This window comes from Pinus tabuliformis, chromosome 2_2 (assembly GCF_031772625.1).
Source record: "Pinus tabuliformis cultivar Carrire ecotype Pingquan chromosome 2_2, CPIR1, whole genome shotgun sequence".
NCBI classification, from domain to species: domain Eukaryota; kingdom Viridiplantae; phylum Streptophyta; class Pinopsida; order Pinales; family Pinaceae; genus Pinus; species Pinus tabuliformis.
The window spans coordinates 1,239,390,129-1,239,412,154 of NC_142300.1; the positions used below are offsets into that span (position 1 = coordinate 1,239,390,129).

The 22,026-nt window shown below is 35.6% G+C and overlaps 1 protein-coding gene across 1 annotated transcript; it reads left to right on the top strand.

Moving 5' to 3' along the window:
• Positions 1–14,717: 14,717 nt before the first annotated feature.
• On the top strand, positions 14,718–15,696 carry LOC149197977 (dirigent protein-like). The gene has a single exon (XM_089404033.1). It carries the CDS (start codon positions 14,916–14,918, stop codon positions 15,492–15,494), a length of 579 nt encoding a protein of 192 aa, XP_089260159.1. The 5' UTR covers positions 14,718–14,915; the 3' UTR covers positions 15,495–15,696.
• Positions 15,697–22,026: the final 6,330 nt, after the last annotated feature.

Sequence of the window (22,026 nt, forward strand, 5' to 3'; positions counted from 1 at the left end):
GTTTAGAATCTGATCCTTCCTTGCCTGCATAAACATCTTGACACATAAATTTGTTCTCAATTCTTTCACATAGAATTTATTTGTTCTGTTTTAACACTAATTGTTTCAATTACAATTCTTCTCTGATACCAAATGATGCAGGGTTACCCCCGCTTACACCCACATTATGCATATAAAATGCATAATCACACTTGTCTTGCCCCAGGAATATCATTTCCCTTGCCTAGTCAAATCTTCATTCGATTAAGGTTTAAGGCTTCTTCATTAACTTCATTATGTGGAAACATGTTATTTGACTACACATAGTCTTACCCTTCATTAACCTTTAAGCGGAACTTAATTCAACCTTATTAACCTTGATTAATCCTTAAGCCTCGCATAATAACCATACCCACTCTTAACTTTGGTTAATGCAGACTTAACCCATAAACCTACAACCACGCATTATTTCTATTATACCCCTTTTTAATAGAAAAAACATAAACTTACCTTTCTACCAATCCACAGCCCTTGCACATTTACTGAGGTTTACCTTTATCGGGTTCATTCTCCACCGTAGATTTCAACCCCATGATCTAATGGTTGATGTCCTCTCCTGGTCAATCAAACTTGCGCGACAGTCCTCCATCATTGATCTGCACTCAATGGATCCAATGGTCCACGATGATATCGGGTGAGTCACAAGCATGGAGAATAGCCGCCTGATAAAGCGGTTTCCTCTCTCCACCCTCGTGCTACATGTCAATCGATAAGTGGAATCGGGTGACTACCCTCTAATACCACTTACCATTTTTTCTCCACTTGATAACCCGCTTATAATTTTAAATATGCCTTTATTCTTAACTAACGGTCGAGCTTGTTAGCGCCCGATGACCGTAGATCTTCCACCATCGATGGTTATGACAGCTTCTCCGGATTCCTCTTCTGCTACTGCTTAAATCAATCTCTGTCATTCATTTCTTGACACCATTTTACGCGATTTAATATTGGCCTCTCATTTCCTTCAACCTTGTCCATTGATCTCCGAGATCCAATGGTTCCTGTGAGTTCATTCTTCATCTGTCTCCTCACTTTGACTTTGCATCATTTCTTTAGTGTTTTGTAGTTTTGGGTTTTTCTTCAGGGTTTTGACCTTCCTCTCTTCCACTGTTGAACTCTCTCTGAGCTTAACTCCACGAATTCTCACATCTCTACCTCTCTAGAGCATTACTCTAAATCTCCAATTGGATTCAATGACCCATTATGATTCCCCCGAATCATTTTCCTCCTCTGTGTAGTTCTACAGAACTCTGCCTGCAACCTCTGCTACAAAATACACAACTTACATGTAATTCAATCAATTAATATTCATTTCACACATCTATACAGTTCTGGGATAAACCTTTGTATATATAAATATAAATAATTGATTACATATTGAGACTCTCTGTCTCTCAGGGCTGATCTTCAATATTAGTGGCCTATGTTTTACAGTTTGTCTGTAGGATTATAGTCACACCCTAGCTAGCACTATCTAACTAGTTAACTATCTACTGTCTAACCATCTAACTCTTGTTTATGCCTTTTAGGCTTACATTTATACCAGAAAGGTTCTGTTGAACTAATTCTGGTTCAGATCCTTAATCTACTGAACTGACTCCTAAATGTCTCTAAGTCCACATCGAACTCGAGTTAATCCCTAAGAATCCTCTCTAGTTCTTCGAATCATGAAACTACCTTAAGAGTTATAATTGACTTCTAACTCTCTCGTCGTTATTAACCACTCATGTTCTCCTTCATTTGAGAGCATTTACAAACATCCTCACAACATCTAATTAATTCCTATTCTAATCACTTAAACATTAATGATTACATACATAGGAATCTAGCTTCCTTGAAAATACAAGACCCCCTATGTCTACTAGAATACGAATAATTTGTTGAGTTGAATGCTCCTGCATCAATTTCCTCAGATGTTGAATATTTGCATCTTTATTTTTAATTATCTCCTCAGTTGCTTTAATGTTACTAGGATCATATCCTAGCTTAATCACTAAATCTTCCAAACCTTTGGTTCTAATATGTTTGGCTAAAGATGACATTCTCTCTATCTTTAGTTACAAATGCATATTATTCAAGGAGGCTTGCAATTTTGAGGCAGCCATGGCTGAACTTGTCAGTGTTGAATAGATCATTTCACATGCCTGTTTATGCAAATCAATTTGATCAATTGCATGGATATTTTTGGTCTCAAAATAAAATATTAAAGCTTTTTAGTCTTCTGCACTTTTGGGGATAGGAACTATGGGTTCCAAGAAGGCCAATTGGAACTACCCCTTCTCACTGTCAAGTGCAGATAACAACCTGTGTTGAGTAGTAGTTCTCTTCTAGAACTCTAAATATGTTGTATCCTTTAATGCTTAATTATTTCTCTTGATCTCCCTGTATCTGGAAAAAATATTATGCTATGTTGCATTATGAGATATAGAAGACAAGTGTGACTCAGTTGTCTCCTCAACATATGGGAATGAAGTAGTGTAAATACCTGTCAAAACCATTGTGGTTTCTCCTGTGAGCCATTTTCTTTTGAGGATTCATCTTGAATGTTTATTATCTAAGCATCGCTTTTAGTATCTGTTTTTGTATTGGTATGTGGATCTTTCTTTCTCCTCTTGAAAACACGAAAGTTTGCAACTTGAGCTTCTGAATCTATAGGGGACATACTTTTCCTTGGTATCTTGATTTTTTTGTCCTTTGGAATAAGAGTTTGTAGAGATGATTGCCTGACAATTTTCTCTTTAGCCTCCTGTAGTGTGTTCTCAGTCTATTGTTCCTGATTGGCCTACTGCTCTATCTCTGGCCTAGGTGTATGTGCATATACTGTGGTCTTTTGCTCGACTCTTAGTCTTGAAATCATCCCTAATGGATCATAAGACCATATGAAGCTTAGATTAAGTTTTATTTTCTTTAGTATTTCATCCACTTCCTTTGATGTTGTTATGATATTTACAATATAAGGCCTAACATGTGCCTCCAATTTTAATTGTGCCTTCTTTTTACTTGATAAAAAATGTAGGTCATCCATGTTTAACATTTTTCTAATGTATTCCAAGGCAAAAATCATTACTGGTACAAATATTTGTAATATATAGGGAGGAAGCTCACTTCCATAGATTCGAATCTTTGTATAGTTCTGGTAGAGATACCAATCTCCAACTTTAGCCTTTTTTGTAAAATGAAAAACCTTATTGATCTCTGGTGAAATAATTTGTATAATATCACTGACAAGAACACACAAGGATATATGTAAAAACTGATCCACAGAGTTGTTGAATGAATAATCTTCTAAATTCCTTATGACTAAAGAATTCTAGTGAATTACTGATAATGGAATTATCTGATCATCCATATTCTGTAACTGGAACTTGAACCTGTCTTCTTGATAGAATAACATCAAATATAGTAAGACTGATTGGTGTTTGAATGCACCTTCAACCTTAAATTTCAGAAATTGCTCATGAATGAAATCTGACAAGTATTGACTGTAATTGAAAATGAGTGATGGCTTCTAACCAACTGAAAATACTGACAAGAAACCTAACACTACTTCATCTACCCATTGGTCTGTGGGATAGCTTAATAGGAAAGTAACCATGGAAACAACTTGTCTTGACATCTAAGGGAAAATAGAAGCAAAGTATGGGGGAATTGTTTAGGCAATTCAAAATTTTAAGGTCGAAAACATTAAAAAATATGGGCTAGTTGGGGGGAGGTAATATTTTTGTATATTTCCATGAGTGCATCAGTATAAAATGGGTGTAAAGAATTTTGAGAATTAATCTGAAGGGCTTGATAAATAGCTTCTGGGGTGATTAAGAACAAGATTTCATTATTTGGAGAAATTACTGATTTCTAGATGGGGAGGTACCTGAGAATACACCAGGTAGCGAAATCTAGGAAAATACGAGTCTAGGGAAAGGTAAATTGAGATAGAAATGATTCCCATATACTTAAATCATCACTATTATCTAGATACTTCTATTTTTCCCAATTATGGAGCTCATACAAATCAAATTCACATTGAGCTTTTGCTATCTTATATTGTTTTTCAACAAAAGGCATCTCATTTAAATTGGGAATAGAGGGTAAGACCAGACTCTTGACCACCATTTTCACTTTTCCCTTAGGTGATGACATTTGAGATTGTAGAGAGGCCCAAAGGAAATTACCTGATCTATGCTTAATTGGTAGTGAAAGAGGCTGGTGATTGTAGAAGGCACTAGTGCACTGAACGATCTCTGAGCGTGAACCTGAACTGATACAATGAAATGGAAAAGGGAGAAATGCTAGGTAAGGCAAGGTTTTTTAAATTGAAAAGGTAAATAAGATCAACAACTAAATTACCATTTTGGAACGTCGCAATTAATAAATTTAAACATTGTTGGGAGTTTAATGACCAATGTCTACATGAATATTTGCGGGAGATTCGGCCAACTATCATGTGACATAAAGGGGTGAGATGACATTGATGGATGTAGTGGGGTCGCAGATGTGTTTGTGTGCTATGAGTGGAGCAAGAGCCAGCAGGAGTGAGGGAAAATAGAAACATGAGATGGTTCTCGTGGGGGTGGGGTGTGGTAAGTGGTAAGGGAGGAGAGGCCCCTGAAATTCCTATGGGTCCGCCACTTAGTCAAAGGTAGTTTCAAACAAATTAATTTTCAGACCACCCCTCCCCCCCCCCCCTTCCTTATTAACCTTTGGGAGGTCGGGGGTGCGAACATCGTTTCCTACAATTTATTTTGCTGAGGACGATCTATTTCATCCAAAAGTGCCAAATCTTTATTGCAAGACTAAAAAGCATCTCATCGATGTTCATTCACAATCTAAACCATATTTTCATTAATTCAATCATGATTTTAATAAAAAAAACAACTTAGGTGACATTTTGATTAAGGCACCATCTAGGGATTTATTTTTTTATTTATAGATTTCTCTTTTCCCCTTTATTTTTATTTCTTTTTCTTTATATTTTTCTTTTTCTTTCTTTTTTTCTTTTGCTTTTCTTCTATTTTTCTTTTTAACAACTAAACAAATTAAAATGAAAAATAATTTTACAACATCCGATTGGGATAAATAATTAGACAATCATACATTGATTACTATATTTATAGGACCCTAACAGACACAAGACCATATATACATAGCACCACATGCATAACATGCACACAACACCATATGTACACAACACTGCATATACAACATGTACATAAAACCATATGTACACAACACTGCATATCCAACATGTGCATAGCACCATATGCACACAACACCGCATATTCAACATGTGCACAGTACAATATGTACACAACACTACATATCCAACATGTACATAGAACCATTTATACCCAACACTGCATATGCAATATTCACAAAACACTATTTGTACCACCCTGTACATAACATTACATAAACAACATGTACACACATTATATATACACAATAGTGCATGTGCACAACATCACGGATGCAACATGTACAACATATACAACATATGCACAATAGTATTACCAAACATCCAAAACCACACTGTCTCTACCAAGCAACCTTGCTTCTGGTAATGTATCCATGCTTGTCACAACATGTTGCAGACCACATTGCTTTCATTCCGTTGATGTATTCTTCAGCGTTACTTGTCATAACATAAAAATAGGCATAATACAAGCATACAATATCAATTCATATCCACATGATGTTGGCCTCATATATTTTTCATGACTACTCTTCCCACTTTATTCCTCATAAACCAAGAACCTCTTCATGCCATTCACCTACATAATCAATCTTTCCTCCACAAGAATGATCCTTGGTGACCTTATTAGAAAACGACATACATACATACATGTATACATATAAACGTCAACATAAAATAATCATGATCCCTGATGACCCTATCAGATAACAACATAAATACATACATATATGCATATAAACATTAGCATAATGTAATATTGATCACAACATAATTACTAGATATCATAAGGCCAAGGTTAAGAGAACTTCCTTTATTCATGCACAACATGCACAATCTTGAGAACAACAGTTCCCAACATAGCCAAGGCATCTAAAACCTCAAATCCATTTACCTCAATGGACCCAACCAATCCAATTAGTTGTCATACAGTTTCCTTCAGCTTCCCTTATATATGCACTGAGCTTCATCGAGGCCTTACATCACCCGTCAGGTACAACACAACTCCCCCCGAACTCCAATAATTTTCCTCTTTCCCAAACCAATTCCCAACAATCAAAACATAAAAGGAAATACAAGAAACAAATGAGAATAAAACCATGAAAATAAATAAAAATAAGACACCGCAAACAAAGTGGCAAGGCCTTGCACCATACATAACAAGGATGCAATCAAGCGCAACCAAATCACAAATACTGAAATCACAAAACTAGAAATAGATACCATGACTCCATCCCCATGGTTCCCAGTGCTTCCACATGAAACATCAACCAGAACTTTCTTCATAATTTCATTGCAGTCCCTTTACCATGTAATCCCTTGCATCATATTTCCATAAACAGATAATTGTGAGTTCATAAATAAACATAACAACATACTAGTTACCTTACCTTGTTGTGCCAAGCATGTTTCATTGTGGTTGAACACACCTGTGTCATCTCTCAAGGGACTCCAATTCCTTGACGAATCTGGATATAACTGGAACTAGCTAATATATCTGTCAAATACATGTTTAGGAATATAACATATATCCACATAGTGTAAGATGGAATCTAGGTTAATAATACTTCCTATATTCATGCAGGTGCTCATTCATTTGGAATTGTGGTTCCCAAACATTTCCAAATGAATTCTTACCCAATTACTTTATTTTATGTTACTTCAATCAAGTCCTACTATGTATTTTCACATCACACAACTGTAAGTTATATAAACACATCAACTATTACCCTTTCATGCTAATACCAAGCATGTTTCGCTATAAATGCTCACATATGTCAGTCACATTTCTAAAATCAAGTCATCATATCTATTAATTATCTTTTAACAAGACTAACAATTGTGTCATTATCCATAGTCAAATCATTTTCATTAGACATATTTCTACAACTGTCACCTATTACACTCAAGTACATGTCAACTATCTCAACACATATGTGTGAGTAAAACAACCTTAGAACAATAGCATTTCTTAATGAAATATTATAGACACATACTCACATCATGCGATCAATCAAACATTCAACAATAGATAGACGACATAATAGACACCAACACTCAAACACCAAATAGACCTCATAATCAAACATTTAAGGAAAAAGTAGACGACATAAGAAATCTCATACCTTAATTTCATAACCCTAACCATTTTCATAAACCAATGCAAATTAATTTGATACATATGACATCAAGATCTTAATGTAATAACCATAATCATCAAGTTACTAACATATGATAATAACAAGTTATATATATCATGCTCATCAACAACATATAACCTAATCATCAAATTATCTAACATAAAACAATAATAAGAATGCATACAACCACAGGTTAGTATCATTCATGACTATCCAACACATGTGCATATGACTACACTAATCAACTAGAATATATCATGTATGTAAATATAACATCAATAGAATGAAAGGAATACACATAACCATAATGCATATAACAATCCTTAACCTACATACCTACATGCCCAACATACAAACCTGTATGACGGTATGCTCTTGCCTCGAGGTCCAATGCTGCAACTTCACTTTAATGATCTACATCTCCTACTCTATGTCAGCCAACACATTAGCATCATAACATCCCAATATCATTATGATGACCTACCTGCATGCAATGACCTTATGGACAATCATCTTCACCATGAAAATGCATGCATAATAACATCTAGACATCAACATGCATAAAAAATGCATATACAACCATACAATCATGATGACACATCCCTTAAAAACACCATCCACCTTAAGATGATGACATCACTACAACCATGATCAACACCATGAAAATACAACAAACACATAGACTACAAGCATGAGGAACACATATGCAACTGAAATGAATGCATGACCAATACATTGCCCATCCAGTCTTAGGGGTGAACCATGCTCTAATACCAGTCTGTAACACCCACCTCCCACATCTACCCAAGTAACCGGCCAATGGAGGTAAACATGTGATGAGAAGTTACTATGACATTATTTGAATCCCTATGTGTCAGTTAAGGAAGTGGAATCGACGAAACACAACACACAGACCTTCCACTTTAGCAACAAAACTCCGAGGAGTCATCCCAACCACCCAAGTAGCCATCCACTATCACCAATTGAAGTTTTAATGCATCAAATCCCTAGACGCTCCCTTAATATGGACCAGGGTGCGTCAAGGAGGCTTCAGACACTCCCACAACAAGGGTAAGGGAGCGCCCAAGGAATTTTTTCCCAAGTGTTGTGCTTGTGACTCCGCGATTTGTGCCACTTTTTCAGGCCTAGAGCCCAGTTCACCGCCCAAAACTCAATGACACCTTCATAAATGAATTTACGTAATAGAAAAGTGATACATTTACAAAAACATTGACAAGGAATATATTGGACCCCTACTAGCCATGACAAGCATTTCATCAAACATGTCACAAATATGAAAGCTAGAGGTCTTAACAACATAACTGAGCATAGGGGTCTTGTACTTATTTGAGAATCACTAAGAAGTATTGATGCCTCCACAGATTAGCTGCAATTTCATCTATTAGGCCATAGATACATTTTTCATTCATTTACACGTAAAAACATGATGAGGGCCATACATAGCCACTCTCATAATACATGTTCATAACCAACATAATAACAATATAAATACCAAGGAAACAATAGCCATATAAAATAGTATAATACTCATGAATTAACAAGGAGAAATAACCTCATATTAATGATGCAAAAGGCAACTAGGTTTGGGACTTCCACAAACCACTAGACCATAGACATGGCTAAGCCAAATCTCTCTTCAGCCAGTCACCCTTGTGCTATATTCCAAGCATGATTATGGAATCTCATTGAACAATCCATTAAAACTGAATCGGGTCTTTGAGAGGCCAAACCACCTCAACCCATCAATCAATGGTTCCACCTCACGGTTTAACATTACAAACCATCACCAGATCGGTCTCTACCCAAGATGTCCAAGGATCTAGAGTGTTTGGTCCAACCCTTCTTCTAGGACTAGTAACTCAATCCCCAACTGTCATTGGGCTTCCTGAGATTTTGTCCAACCAAGGCTTCCAGGACTCGTAACTCAACCTACAGCTGTCGTCGAGCTTCCATAACGTTTTTCAAACCAAGGCTTCCAGGACTAGTAACTCAACCCACAAAGGGATTCCAGAGTTTTTTTCCAACCAAGGCTTCCAGGACTACTAACTCAACCTAAGTTGTTACAAGGCTTCGAGAGAGTTTTTCCAACCAAGGCTTCCAAGACTAGTAACTCAACCCAAGTTGTTACAGGGCTTCTAGAGCGTTTGTCCAACCAAGGGTTCTAGGAACTAATAACTAAACCCACAACCAAAGGCACAATAAGACGAACCAGAAAACAAAAGCAAAACCCACAACACCATGGATATCTAGGAAATGGCAAGGCTAGGCAAGTCCACTATTAATCTAGGAAATCCTCCATGCGAATGACAAATCATGAACAATAAACCACAAGCATATGCCATGCATGCCAAAACTAGTGAGGAAAACATACATGCAACTCGGTACTTGCAAGAAAAACTCATTGTAGCTGCTATCCTCTTGCACTTTCCTACTCATTGTTTGCCTTCTTACTCCAAACATGCAAGTATGCCACACTCTCCAAGAGTGCTCCAAGAAAACTCTAAGTGTCCAAGAGTATGAGAGAGAGAGAATATAATGAGAGCTCCAAAACTGAACTGACAATAGGTTACATTGACCAAGTCTTCCCACTAATACTTAAAATCATTTTTATCAATGAGGCCTCTATTTTATTTATTTTCCTTCATTTTCCTCCTAACATGCAACCTGTGACCTTTCACCTTCCTTTTCTGTTAATTTCCATTATTTTCACAAACAAATGTGCCAAAAATGTCACTTTTCCTTTCCAAATCCTTTTCTTTGCCTTTTCCAAATTCCTTTAGCCATAATAACCAAAATGAACACCCACTAAGATGTTTTTCCCACCATTCAGCTTGGAATGCCTGTCCCATGACCTTCATCTTATATATTTTTACATGGATTTTTAACTAGGGTTGTTACACATGCATTCAAAGGAAGTGGATATTCTTTCTTTTAGGAGGCATTATTATTATGCATTATGAATATGCATGGTGGGATTTGGTCAACTAGGGAAATAGACAAGTGAGTTTGGGTTGGGAGTTCGGTTATACAGTTTTGTTGATTATTCATTCTGAGTGACTAAGGAGAGAGTGAGTCCTAAGTTGTGCTCTAAATCTCGGTATGCTAGTTTTAGAGACCGAAGCTATGTTTTCTAAGGACCTTGGTGGTTCTGAGAGCTTGGTGGATTTGATGGTTTGTTGGCCCTGTTATGGCTTGGTGCCATCAATTTCTGGTTGGAAACTTGGCTAGAGATAGTTGGTGAGCCCACGCTGGAAATCTGGAATTAGTTGTGGGGATTTCGGTTTGGCTGCTCGACACTTGGACACAAACAACAACGAGCTCCTGGAGCTGCAGGTGGAGACTATCTTAGCTAACTATAAGTCAGTTTTGAAGGTGGTCACTACCAAGGGATTTAGGTTGCAGCACTTGGGTGTCAATTATAGGGAGGTGAGCATGTAGTTGGAGACTAAAGTTATTATTGTTGGTGTTCAGGCCAGGGTTTTTATCTTTTTTAGTCAACTAATGCCTATGGAGTTATTGCCCCAGCTCAAGGGTGATCGATGGCTAAGATTATGAGCCACTTGGTCTATGGCTGGGAGGATCATGGAGAGCCCACAGTCAGTCAGACCATTTCTACAAATAAGTGCACTATATCATGATATGTTTTATGTGTATTTCTATGTATGTTTATATGCCCTATTAGTAATCCTTATAATGGGTAATGATGGTTTTGTGATTATGTGTTGTGCAATGATTATATATGCTATGTGATTATAATAATTATGGGCTTTTATTATGTGTCATGCAATGTTTATATATTCCATGTGATTATAAACCCCAGATGTGTATGATACCTTTACACAAATTTAAATGCAATTTTTATTGTGCATTTTACTTCAAAACATTTCATTTGCATATGGTTAATGGGTTTGATGTTAGGAGTAAAACCCTGATGATAGAATCATTATAATAATTCCATTAGTTACAGGTGGTCTCTAGTTATGAGTTAGGGTTAAATAATTATGACTCAAGTTTATGTGTTTTCATTGAATTATGGGTGAAATAATTGGTGGGATTCGAGACATTTTTTGTAGAGTTTCTCAGCCAAGGGTCGGGGACATTACAATAAATATTACAAGGGATGGTGATTTATATTAATAAAATACTCCCTATGCATAAACAATACTTTCACTTCTTCAATTCTTACGCCAAGGCATACATAATCTAGCCATGCATAGGATAGTTCTATAGTACTTCAATAATAGCTTTGAATGATAACACAACTCCCCTGTCCCCCTATCCCCTTTTGCATTAGCATTACACCAATAGCATAGCCACTAGCACAAGTCTCCACTTCAAATGGCTTTGCTATGTTAGGCAATGCTACAATTAATGCTCAACTAATCTTCTCCTTCAAATATTTGAATGCCTTATATTGATTCATACCCCTCTTAAAACTCCTATTACTAAGTGTCAAAATATGAAGTGGTATTTCCAACATTAAAACTAACACTATGAACTTCCTAAAATATTGAGAAGCTCCCAAACAACTCTAAATTTCAATGACAATAGTAAGACAAAAATTTAAGAATGACTTCTCTTTCCACAAGGTGATTTCGAGAAGCTCCCAAATAACTCTAAATTTCAATGACAATAATGAGACATAGATATTTAAAAATGACTTCTCTCCACAAGATGATTTTCTTACTCACTTGAACACTTATATACCTCCGTGACACCAAAAAATTGTTAACACTTTAGTTAATAATCTAATCTATTATAAAATCAACTTAATATAATTTAATAATAATTATAGCCATATATACATTATAAAATCAACTTAATAATAATAATAATAATAAAATAATGATGAGCACCCATATTTAAATAACTTATTAATTTAAATGGTAAACCTACATTTTTATTTTATTTTATTTTTAATTCATAATAATTTCAAAATTATTTTAGTTTAATATTTATTAATTTAAGTTATATAAACATAATTAATATTTCTCATGTTAAAAAATTAATTTAAAAAATTTCACCCCTTTTTTTACGGAAACTTTTATTTCCACCTCTATAGGTTTATTAATGCGCCGTGACATGCCCCCTTGATACCCAGATAAGATATAACACGCGTGCGGTTATAGAGGTCGAAAAAAAAATAACGCCATGTTACATGGGGCTATCAAGAGTGCATGTCACGGCGCATTAATAAACATATAGAGGTGGAAATAGGAGTTTCCTTTTTTTACATCCTCCCATCTCACAATTATGGGGAAATGCTATTTCCAACCCTATAGCAAAGTTAATGCGACCTGACATGGCCACTCGATAGCCCGATATAACACACCATTTTTTTTCCCCTAGTCATCACCGCGCTTGTGTTATATCTCGGTATCGTCAGGCTGCATTAACTTTGCTATAGAGTTGGATATAAGAATCGTCACAATTATGTGCATCGAATCTTATCCATCAAATGTCACTTCTCTTTACTTTCATCCTTACATCTTACAATTATGTGCATGTATCTCTTCCATCGAATGTCACTTCTCTTTACTTAACCATCATAATTTCAATTCAACTCATTTCTCACTTCTCTTTACTTTCATCCTTACATCTTACAATTATGTGCATCTTATCTGATCCATCGAATGTCACTTCTCTTTACTTAACCATCATAATTTCAATTTAACTCATTTCTCATCAGTATGATTTCCATTGTCTCATCTCATAATATTTTAATATTTTACATATGTGCATCGTATCTTATCGATCAAATAACACTTTTCTTTACGTACCCATCATGATTTCAATTGTCATTTCTCATGATTGTGAATTCCATGGTCTCATCTCATCATTTACATGCATTGCATCCTCTTCCTAAAATGTCTCTTTTCTATGGACGTTCCTGTACAGAAATTGTGCAAATATATGTGGATGGGATTTGTCTCTGCTCTCTCTCATAATTGACACTGTTCAGTGGTCCAATGTCCGTTGATAATCTTACTTTGTCACATTGCTAAACAGACGTTGGCGTTTAGAACCCTTTCAAGTATCACCATTGACAGATTTCCAAGAGACTTCGCATAAATTTGACTAATTTTGCAACATCAATTTATTAATGCTTAGGCAGCATAAGTCACCCATTAAATTTTGTACTTTCTTAAATTAATTGAATTAATGACATATACTACCATGATTTTCAGAGAAATTTCTTCCCTCCCCCACAGTGAGGACTACTATATTTTGGTTGTTTTTATTTGGAAAGTATAATCTGTCATCCTCAATTTCGATCCTTCGGCCTGCACGCGAGCACAAGTCACCAATTCATATTTTGTATCAACCCAACTTTTCAGTGTACAACAAAGCCACCCGAACGTCCAATCCCTCCCGGACGTTCGAGTTTCACAACCCGTGCTGCAGAATTGCCATAGAATTTTGAATAACTTTGAATACCTGTGGCCGCCCCCCTGAATACCCAAAACTGTAAAATCTTGAAGTTTGGTCTCGGAATTGGTAAAGATGAACTCGATTACATTTTGAATCATCGATAAACTGTAAACAAGTTTCTTTACTCAACGATCTCTGGTCTTTGACCGGAATTTTTCACCTTCAAATTTCGATTCCATTTCCAACTATTAAAATATAAATCTGACATGTAGGGGTACATTCCTATACCCCACATGTCAGCATTTCGATTTACTCCAACGATCCTGACTGGATCTTTCCCCTGCATGTAGAATATATTTCAATTTTTTGCCTCAAATTTGTATCTTAATGTTTGGCATATTCTGGTTTTCTCTTCTGCATCAACTTCTAAAATTTCAAATATTAATTATATTAAATCTTTAGATTCATTTTTCAATATTTACATTTTCACATTTTTTTAATATAATTCTCTTTTTCATATTTTTATATCTAGATATGATTTACATTTTTAGATTTACCTAATACAATTACAAAAACCCCACTAATAAACAAATTATTTATAACAATCCAAGACTCAGATCAAAACCATTATAGTAATCAATCCACATCTAAAGTGTTTATCACGCTTAATTAAATCCACAATTATGTAAATTGAAGGAAAGTTCCATACAAATAAAAATACAAACATAACAATCCCAAATAACAGTCAACGAATTATCTATAATCATCCCAGAGTCTCGATCAAAAATGAAAGAACCCTAATCTTTTAGACTGTTCACTCTCACAACGTAAAAAGGGGCCAAAAACATTCAAAACTCTTCACTATCACCTTGGGATCTTATGTGGACTAGAATTTGTGTCCGAACTGGATACATGCTGCTGCATTAATTTTACACCACCACAAATCGAAAGATGAACTTATTTGACAGACCTATTCTCCTCCACATCCACTGAAACACTATATATGGAGAGAGGGGGTTGTGTGGTAATTACTCTAGTCACACTGAGACACAGAACACACTTTGGTTATTGAGTCCTGCTCTGCTCTGCTCTGCTCCTTGGAATTCTAGTTAACCTCCAATTCGCCCACGAATTCTTGTCCATCACTTTCGCCAATGGCGATCAAGAGTGGTAGGGCTCTGCACTTGAGCTTTGTGTGGCTTGTGTTGTCCACTGCTTTATTGCAAACTAGCGATGTGTATAGCTGGAAGAAGCGACCACTCCGAAAGCCTTATAGGAATCTGGTGCTGTATTTCCACGATGTAATCTATGACGGTACTAACGCTGACAACGCTACTTCTACTCTTGTGGGTGCTCCTCACTGGGCTAACCTCACACATCTCACCGCAAAAGACCACCAATTTGGAGATCTGGCGGTGTTTGACGATCCAATCACACTTGATAACAATTTCCACTCCCCTCCGGTGGGCAGAGCTCAGGGATTCTACTTTTATGACATGAAGAACACTTTCAGTGCCTGGCTTGGATTCACGTTTGTCCTCAACTCTACGGACCACAGAGGCACCATCACGTTCGCTGGAGCCGATCCAATACTTACCAAGTACAGAGATATATCGGTGGTGGGAGGTACCGGGGATTTCTTAATGGCAAGAGGAATTGCCACCATCTCCACTGATGCCTACGAGGGCGACGTTTACTTCCGTCTCCGCGTGAATATCTCTCTCTATGAGTGATACTGATATTTTACCTACTATGGTTTATCATAGGTCAATGTTATGGTACTATTGAACTGATGAGATTAGGGATCATGGAATTTGTTGGCATTAGTGTCATGGTATTAGATTTTGATGGTCATTTATTTATGAAATTTGGTATTGATAGAATTTTCTGAGTTGTCTGATATGTCGCTCTTCATATGTAAATATTATTTTTCTTTAATACCATTATTGGTTATTTTCAGTTCCAAAAAAATAGTTCAATCTGACTTTCTATTGTTGTGGTTAAGTATCTGGTAGATTGAGAGGTCACAAGATCAATTTTCCTGGAAGTCCTTTGGGTTAGGTCCTAATAGTCTAGCCCACTGGATTTCATTTTCTTTGGGGTTGATCTGTCCAGATTTTCCTATGTGAAAAAACAGTGTTGATTTATAGTCTAGCTGGCCTGGAGGGTTGATCTGCCCAAATTTTACTATGTGAAAAAAAGTATTGGTTGATAGTCTAGCCTGCCAGATTTGATTCCCTGGTTGATTCATTTCTTTGGGGTTGATCTGCGCAGATTTTCCTGTGTGAAAAAACAGTATTGATTTATAGTCTAGCTGGCCTCGACGGTTGATCTGCCCAAATTTTACCATGTGAAAAAAAAGTATTGGTTGATAGTCTAGCCTGCCAGATTTGATTCCCTGGTTGATCTTTTCGTCTTGGAAAAAAGATTTGATTCCCTTAGAAGTTGATGTGCCCAAATTTTCCTATGTGAAAAAAAATATTGGTTGATATTCTAGCTTGATTACCTTTGGAATTGATATCTTCTTCTTGGAAAAATAATTAGGCCTAGACATTTTTAAATGTAGAAGTAAAAGCCTCCTCTTATTTCTTTAGCTTTACAAAAATGTATCTGGATTTGAAAGAAGTCCACAAGATAGATTCCAGTTATTTCATTCTTCTGCATTATTTATTGCTGCAGGTTGATATAGCAAATCATGGTAATCCATTCAATACAGTTGAAATCCAAAAATATGATGGTCTACATCTGGGTAACTAAGAGTTTTTCTAGTAGATTTAGACGACTCGGTGCGGTTTGTTTCGGTAGTAGAAAAGATAGAGAGTTCAGCTTTTCCACTGATATTACAGACTTGTCGTCGTCGTCGTTTTTCTTTTAATTAAAATTTATCTGTAAGTTTAGAATCAGAAAACTTACATATTTTTGTGCCTTAACCAACCATATTAGTGTATGACATGTAAATCTGATAAGATGCATATTTGATCGTATGACATTATGATCAATAATTTTCAAATAATCATTAAATAGCGGTAGAAAAAAGCTTGCCTCTTGGAAACAAAGGAGATAAAAGTTTATTTAAAACAGATCTATTGTGGTATACTTTTGGTACAATTTACAGTGCAGTGAAACGGTGATAAAGTAAGATGATTTTTGGAGTTCTGATGTCTTAAAAATTTTGTACATAACAGATTTTCTTAAGTATTGTCTTGAGAAAATTTCAAGTGCAAATTTAATGATGGTTTATGATTTTATTTGGTTATTTTTTCAGTACAATTTCAACTGAAATTTAGCGATGCATAGTATTTATTAATAAATTTCATAGTTTATGATTTTATTTGGAATTTAATTTGGATATGTTTTGAGTAGAATTTCAGCTGAAATTGATCCATGCATAGTATTTATTTATTTTATTTAAAGATTTTGTAAAATAATTAGTTTGTTTAATTTTTGGAAAAAATTATGAAGTTATAAAATAATAATTATTATGATTATATTTTTATGTTTTATTAGTTGGGTTATCTTTTAGTATAATTTTAATTGAAATTTAGTGATGGATAATAATTTTTTAATTATATTTAAAGATCTTGTGAGATATTTAAATTAATTTTTGTTTCTAGAAAATATATAAATTTAGTAAAATAGACTATTATAAAAAAACAAAAAAATCTATTTTAAGTGGAATGATAAATGTATAAGTGCTATTTCTTGATTGTGGTATAACATTGGAATAAGAAATGCATTATTTGACATTTTATTCGAGTTAATAAAAGTCTTTAAACAACATTACCTTTACCTTTACCTTTTCCTTGTTGAAATGTTTTTTGCATCCAATTATAATTTCTCTACTAAATCATCTTCTTATAGTTTTAAGAAGGAACACAAAAGTGGAAAGGATGTCATACATATATGGGACGTGGAAGATGACACAAATAAATCCATCCTAAAGGTGATAGGACACATGTTTGCATGAATGGTAGAGTTTTGCACTCACTATGGATGATTGTTTTCTTTCTCATATAGAAATCTCATATAGAATGTTTCCATTGTGAATAAGACTTAATAGTGGAGTAAATCTCTTATTATAGGTGGAAAGTTTGCAAACAACTTTAGACAATGTCTTACTGTGATACTACATCAAATGCCCATGATGTCTGAGGATTTGATTCACAAGAGAATGAATGGTTTCATGTATGGAAAAATCAAAACTCGAGCTATATAGAGTTAATCTCTGCTGATGTTTTTTTATATTCATTGATAAAAAAAAAACTTGGCATTGACTCTAACCTTGGTCATTTGGCTCATTATTCAAGCAATAGCTCCACATGATCTTGTTGTAAAAGTTTGCAACGCCCAAGAAGTTACAAATATCCATTAATGTATTCATAGTTAGCCAATTGTAAATGACTTGAATCCTGTTCGAATCCACATGCACACCATGCTCATCGAATTCTTTACATTTTAAATGTGCACTTCTCTAAGTTTGTGTATATGTTGTGTTGGTGTAGAGTGCTCAAACACATATTAAGTGTGCTTCATATGCTATTCCCAAGTTCTATTGAATATATATCTTAATATCATTTAGGTGTATACAAAAAAAGTAGTTAATTACCATATAACCTTGTCAAGAATTTTCATGAACATTGTTGGCACATTACTCAAGTTGAAGAGCATGATTAACCACTCAAAGATACCCTCTTTAGATTTCAAGGTTTTGTTCAATGCATTATTTGGCTTGATTAACACCTAGTGATAACCTCAATTAAGATCAATCTTGTTGAAAAGCATGTCACCTTTTTTTTCCATGAGAAATAAATTTATATTGCATATGAGGAACATACATGTTTCGGTCCTTGAGGGAATAACTTTATATTTCATATGAGGAATATACATGTTTCAATACTTAGGGGACTACTTAGACTCAATAACAAGGCTCCAAGTCATTACAACAAGGCTCATCATATCACTTTCATGAATTGAATCTATGTGGGAAGGACAATAACTATTCCTCCCAACCACTCAAGATAAACCCAATTAATAAAAACTTGTCACCTTTGAGATAATAGAGTAAATAATTAATTTAAAGCATGAGGTATCCATACTTAAGTATGAATTTGTTTAAGGATTATGGCTAATACAAAGTCACCATGTTCCATTTTTCTTTTGAAATAACACAATATGACCCATATGAGTAACTTGACAAAATGCGGTTTTGATATGTTAGATATTCAATCTAACATTTAATCTCCTCATTCTCTAGAAGATCATTTGTATACAAGGCCATCAAGAAAAGGGGCACTAAATGTCAAATCAATTTCTTACTTTAGCTGGTGGTGTAGAGATACCCCTATAAATAGGGTAAATGTGTCTTTGTAACCCTCCACCCAATTTTTTACCTATCCCTACCATTTAAAGGGACCCCTTTTAAAGGCCTTAGCAATCATGGTGTTTTTATTTTCTCCATTTGACCAAAACATGAAATGGAAAAATGTATTAGTTGAGAAAATCCATGTAATAAAAGTTAATAAAGGAAAAATAATAACCATGGTTAAGGGACACTTATTCCAAGCTGAATGCTGGGAAAGACATCCAAGTGTGGGTGTTCATTTGGTTTATTATGGGTAAGGAAATTGACAAATTCTTTGGAAAGGCATGAGGTATTAATTGGAATTTTATTTATGAAAATAAAGGAAATTAGGAGAAAATCAAGGTGAAAGGTCACAGGTTGCATGTGAGGAGCAAAAATGAAGGAAACTAATGGAAAATTGAAGAAAATAGAGACTTCATTAATACAAAGGCTTCTAATGATCAATTGGTACACTTTGTTAGTTCAGTTTTGGAGCTCTCTCTCTATCCTCTCTCTCACACACTCATGGACACTTAGAGTTTTCTTGGAGCACTTCAGCAATATATCAAGAAGAGAAAATGAGGCAAGAGGAAGAAATGATACACCAAGGAAGAGTTAGATCAAGAAGTTACAACATGATTATTTGCAGGTATCAATTTGCATGTATTATTTCCTTGCTACTTTTGGCATGCATGGTTATGCATATGTGTTCTTGGTTCTCTTCTTGTCATGGGCATGGGTTTTTCTAGGTGTGACACTATTCTTCAGCCTTGCCTTACCATTTATAAATAGCCATGGTGTGACGAGTTCTCATGTTTTCAGTTGAGCTAGATTGTTGAATGGATTCAAAGCTGAGTGAGGTGGATCTATGAAACAAAGAACACATGGCATAGTGATCCCTGAACAAGATAGTGGATTATGGTAAATCCACAACGTAATGACCCTTGAATCAGATTATGGGTTGCGACAAAGCGGGAGTTTGTGTTGCCTTAGTGGGCCTAGGAATCCTCAACCAATGAATGGCGAGATATATGGTAAAGCCAAGAGTTGAGAGCTCTCCATCAGGCCTAGGAATCCTGGGATGGAATATACAGTAAAGCCTGGAGGGTGGAGTCTCGGTTAGGGCCTAGTGATCTGGTGTGGATTATGGTAAAGCCCATAGATTGGTGTCTCAATTAGGCCTAGGAATCCTCGACCAATGAATGGCAGGATATATCGTAAAGCCTAGAGATTAGGAGACATGAAAATTCCTTACGGTGTAGGTGGAGAAATATGGTGGCATCCATGCTTGTTTTGGCCTAGTGATCCGATGAGGATTGCGGTAAAACCTGGTTCTCTTGATGAGGGTGAGGTGGTGTACCCTCGGGAAACCCTAGGTCAGTTTTGGTTATGAGTCGCACATTCATGCTTGGAATATGGAACAAAGGTGATTGGCCGAAAGAAAGATTTGGTTCAACCAATCTATGGTTGGGTGGTTCATGGAAATCCCATACCCGGTTGGCTTTTGCATTCATTAATAAGAGTTCCTTTCCTTAGTATTTTATGAACAAATGTATTGGTTCATATGTGGCATTTATGGTTGATGTATCCTTAGTATTGTTTTTGTTTATATGTTGGTTATGTGTATGTTTTATGACAATAATGATGTATGGATTCCATCATGTTTTGATTTGTAAATGAATGAACACTGAATATATGACGTAATAGATGATAATGCAGCTAATGTGAGAAGGCACCAATGCTTCTCAGTGATTCTCAGATAAGTATGAGACCGATATGCTCAAATATGTTGTTATGACCTATAGATTGCATATTTGTGACATAGTTGATGAAATGCCTGTCATTGCTAATAGGGCTCCTAGTCAAGTATTTGTTCAATTATTTTCATTCATATCATTGACTCGATGTTACTTTTCATTCCTGAAGGTTTCATGGAGTTCTAGGCAGTGGCCTAAGTCCTTGCCTTAAAAAAGTGTCACAAAATCTTGGGTCGTAGGGTTAGAACTAGTTGAAAAAGACCCCATTCACTTGCATGCCCATGTTGTGAGAGCAACTGGAGGGCCCAAGTTGCATGCATGCCCATGTCATGGGAGAGTTTAAGGCTCTAGGGTAGTGAAGTGTCAAGTTGTCTTAGGGGTTGATCACCTAGAAGGGTTGGTTGGCTCCTATAGGTTCTATGACATGTGTAAAAGGTTAGATTGGTTGTGTTGTGTTGGTTCCACTTCCTTAATTTTACATGGGGAGTTGAAATAGATTGTAGCAGCCTATCATCACATGTTTACCCTAGTGGACCACTTAACTTGGGTAAATGTAGGAGGAGGGTGTTACAGAGTGGTATCAAAGCATGGTTCACCACTTTGGCTTAGGTGAGCGGTGTGTTGGTCATCCATTCATGTCAGTTACATATGTCTTACTTATACTTGTGGTCTATGTACTTGTTGCGTATGCATGGTTTTGGTCATGATTGAGTTTCTCTAGTCATGTGGAAGTTGATGGTGTGTTTTTGGATGTGTTTATCATGAGTATAGGTCGGTTATGCATTGGTTATGCATGGTAGTGTTTGTATGTATCATGTGTGTATGCAAGTTGTACATATGTTTATTATGCATACATTGACATGGTTGTAGTTTTCATGCATGAGGTCATGATGTGTGGTTGATAGAGTCATGCAATGATGATTGGACTCTAGTTAGGGTGAAATCTATATGTTGTTATGATTATTTTATACATGTAATTTTCTAATTTGGTTGATCTTACAGATGAGATATCCTCCTTGAGATACACTAAGGTATGTTGATTATGCTTATATTTTGGTTTATCTAAGATGGTATGTTTGGAAGGAAAGAGATCAAGATGACTATAAAGACTGTACACTACAGTTCACGAGACTCTACCTATGGATCAGATGAGAAGCATGGTGTTGG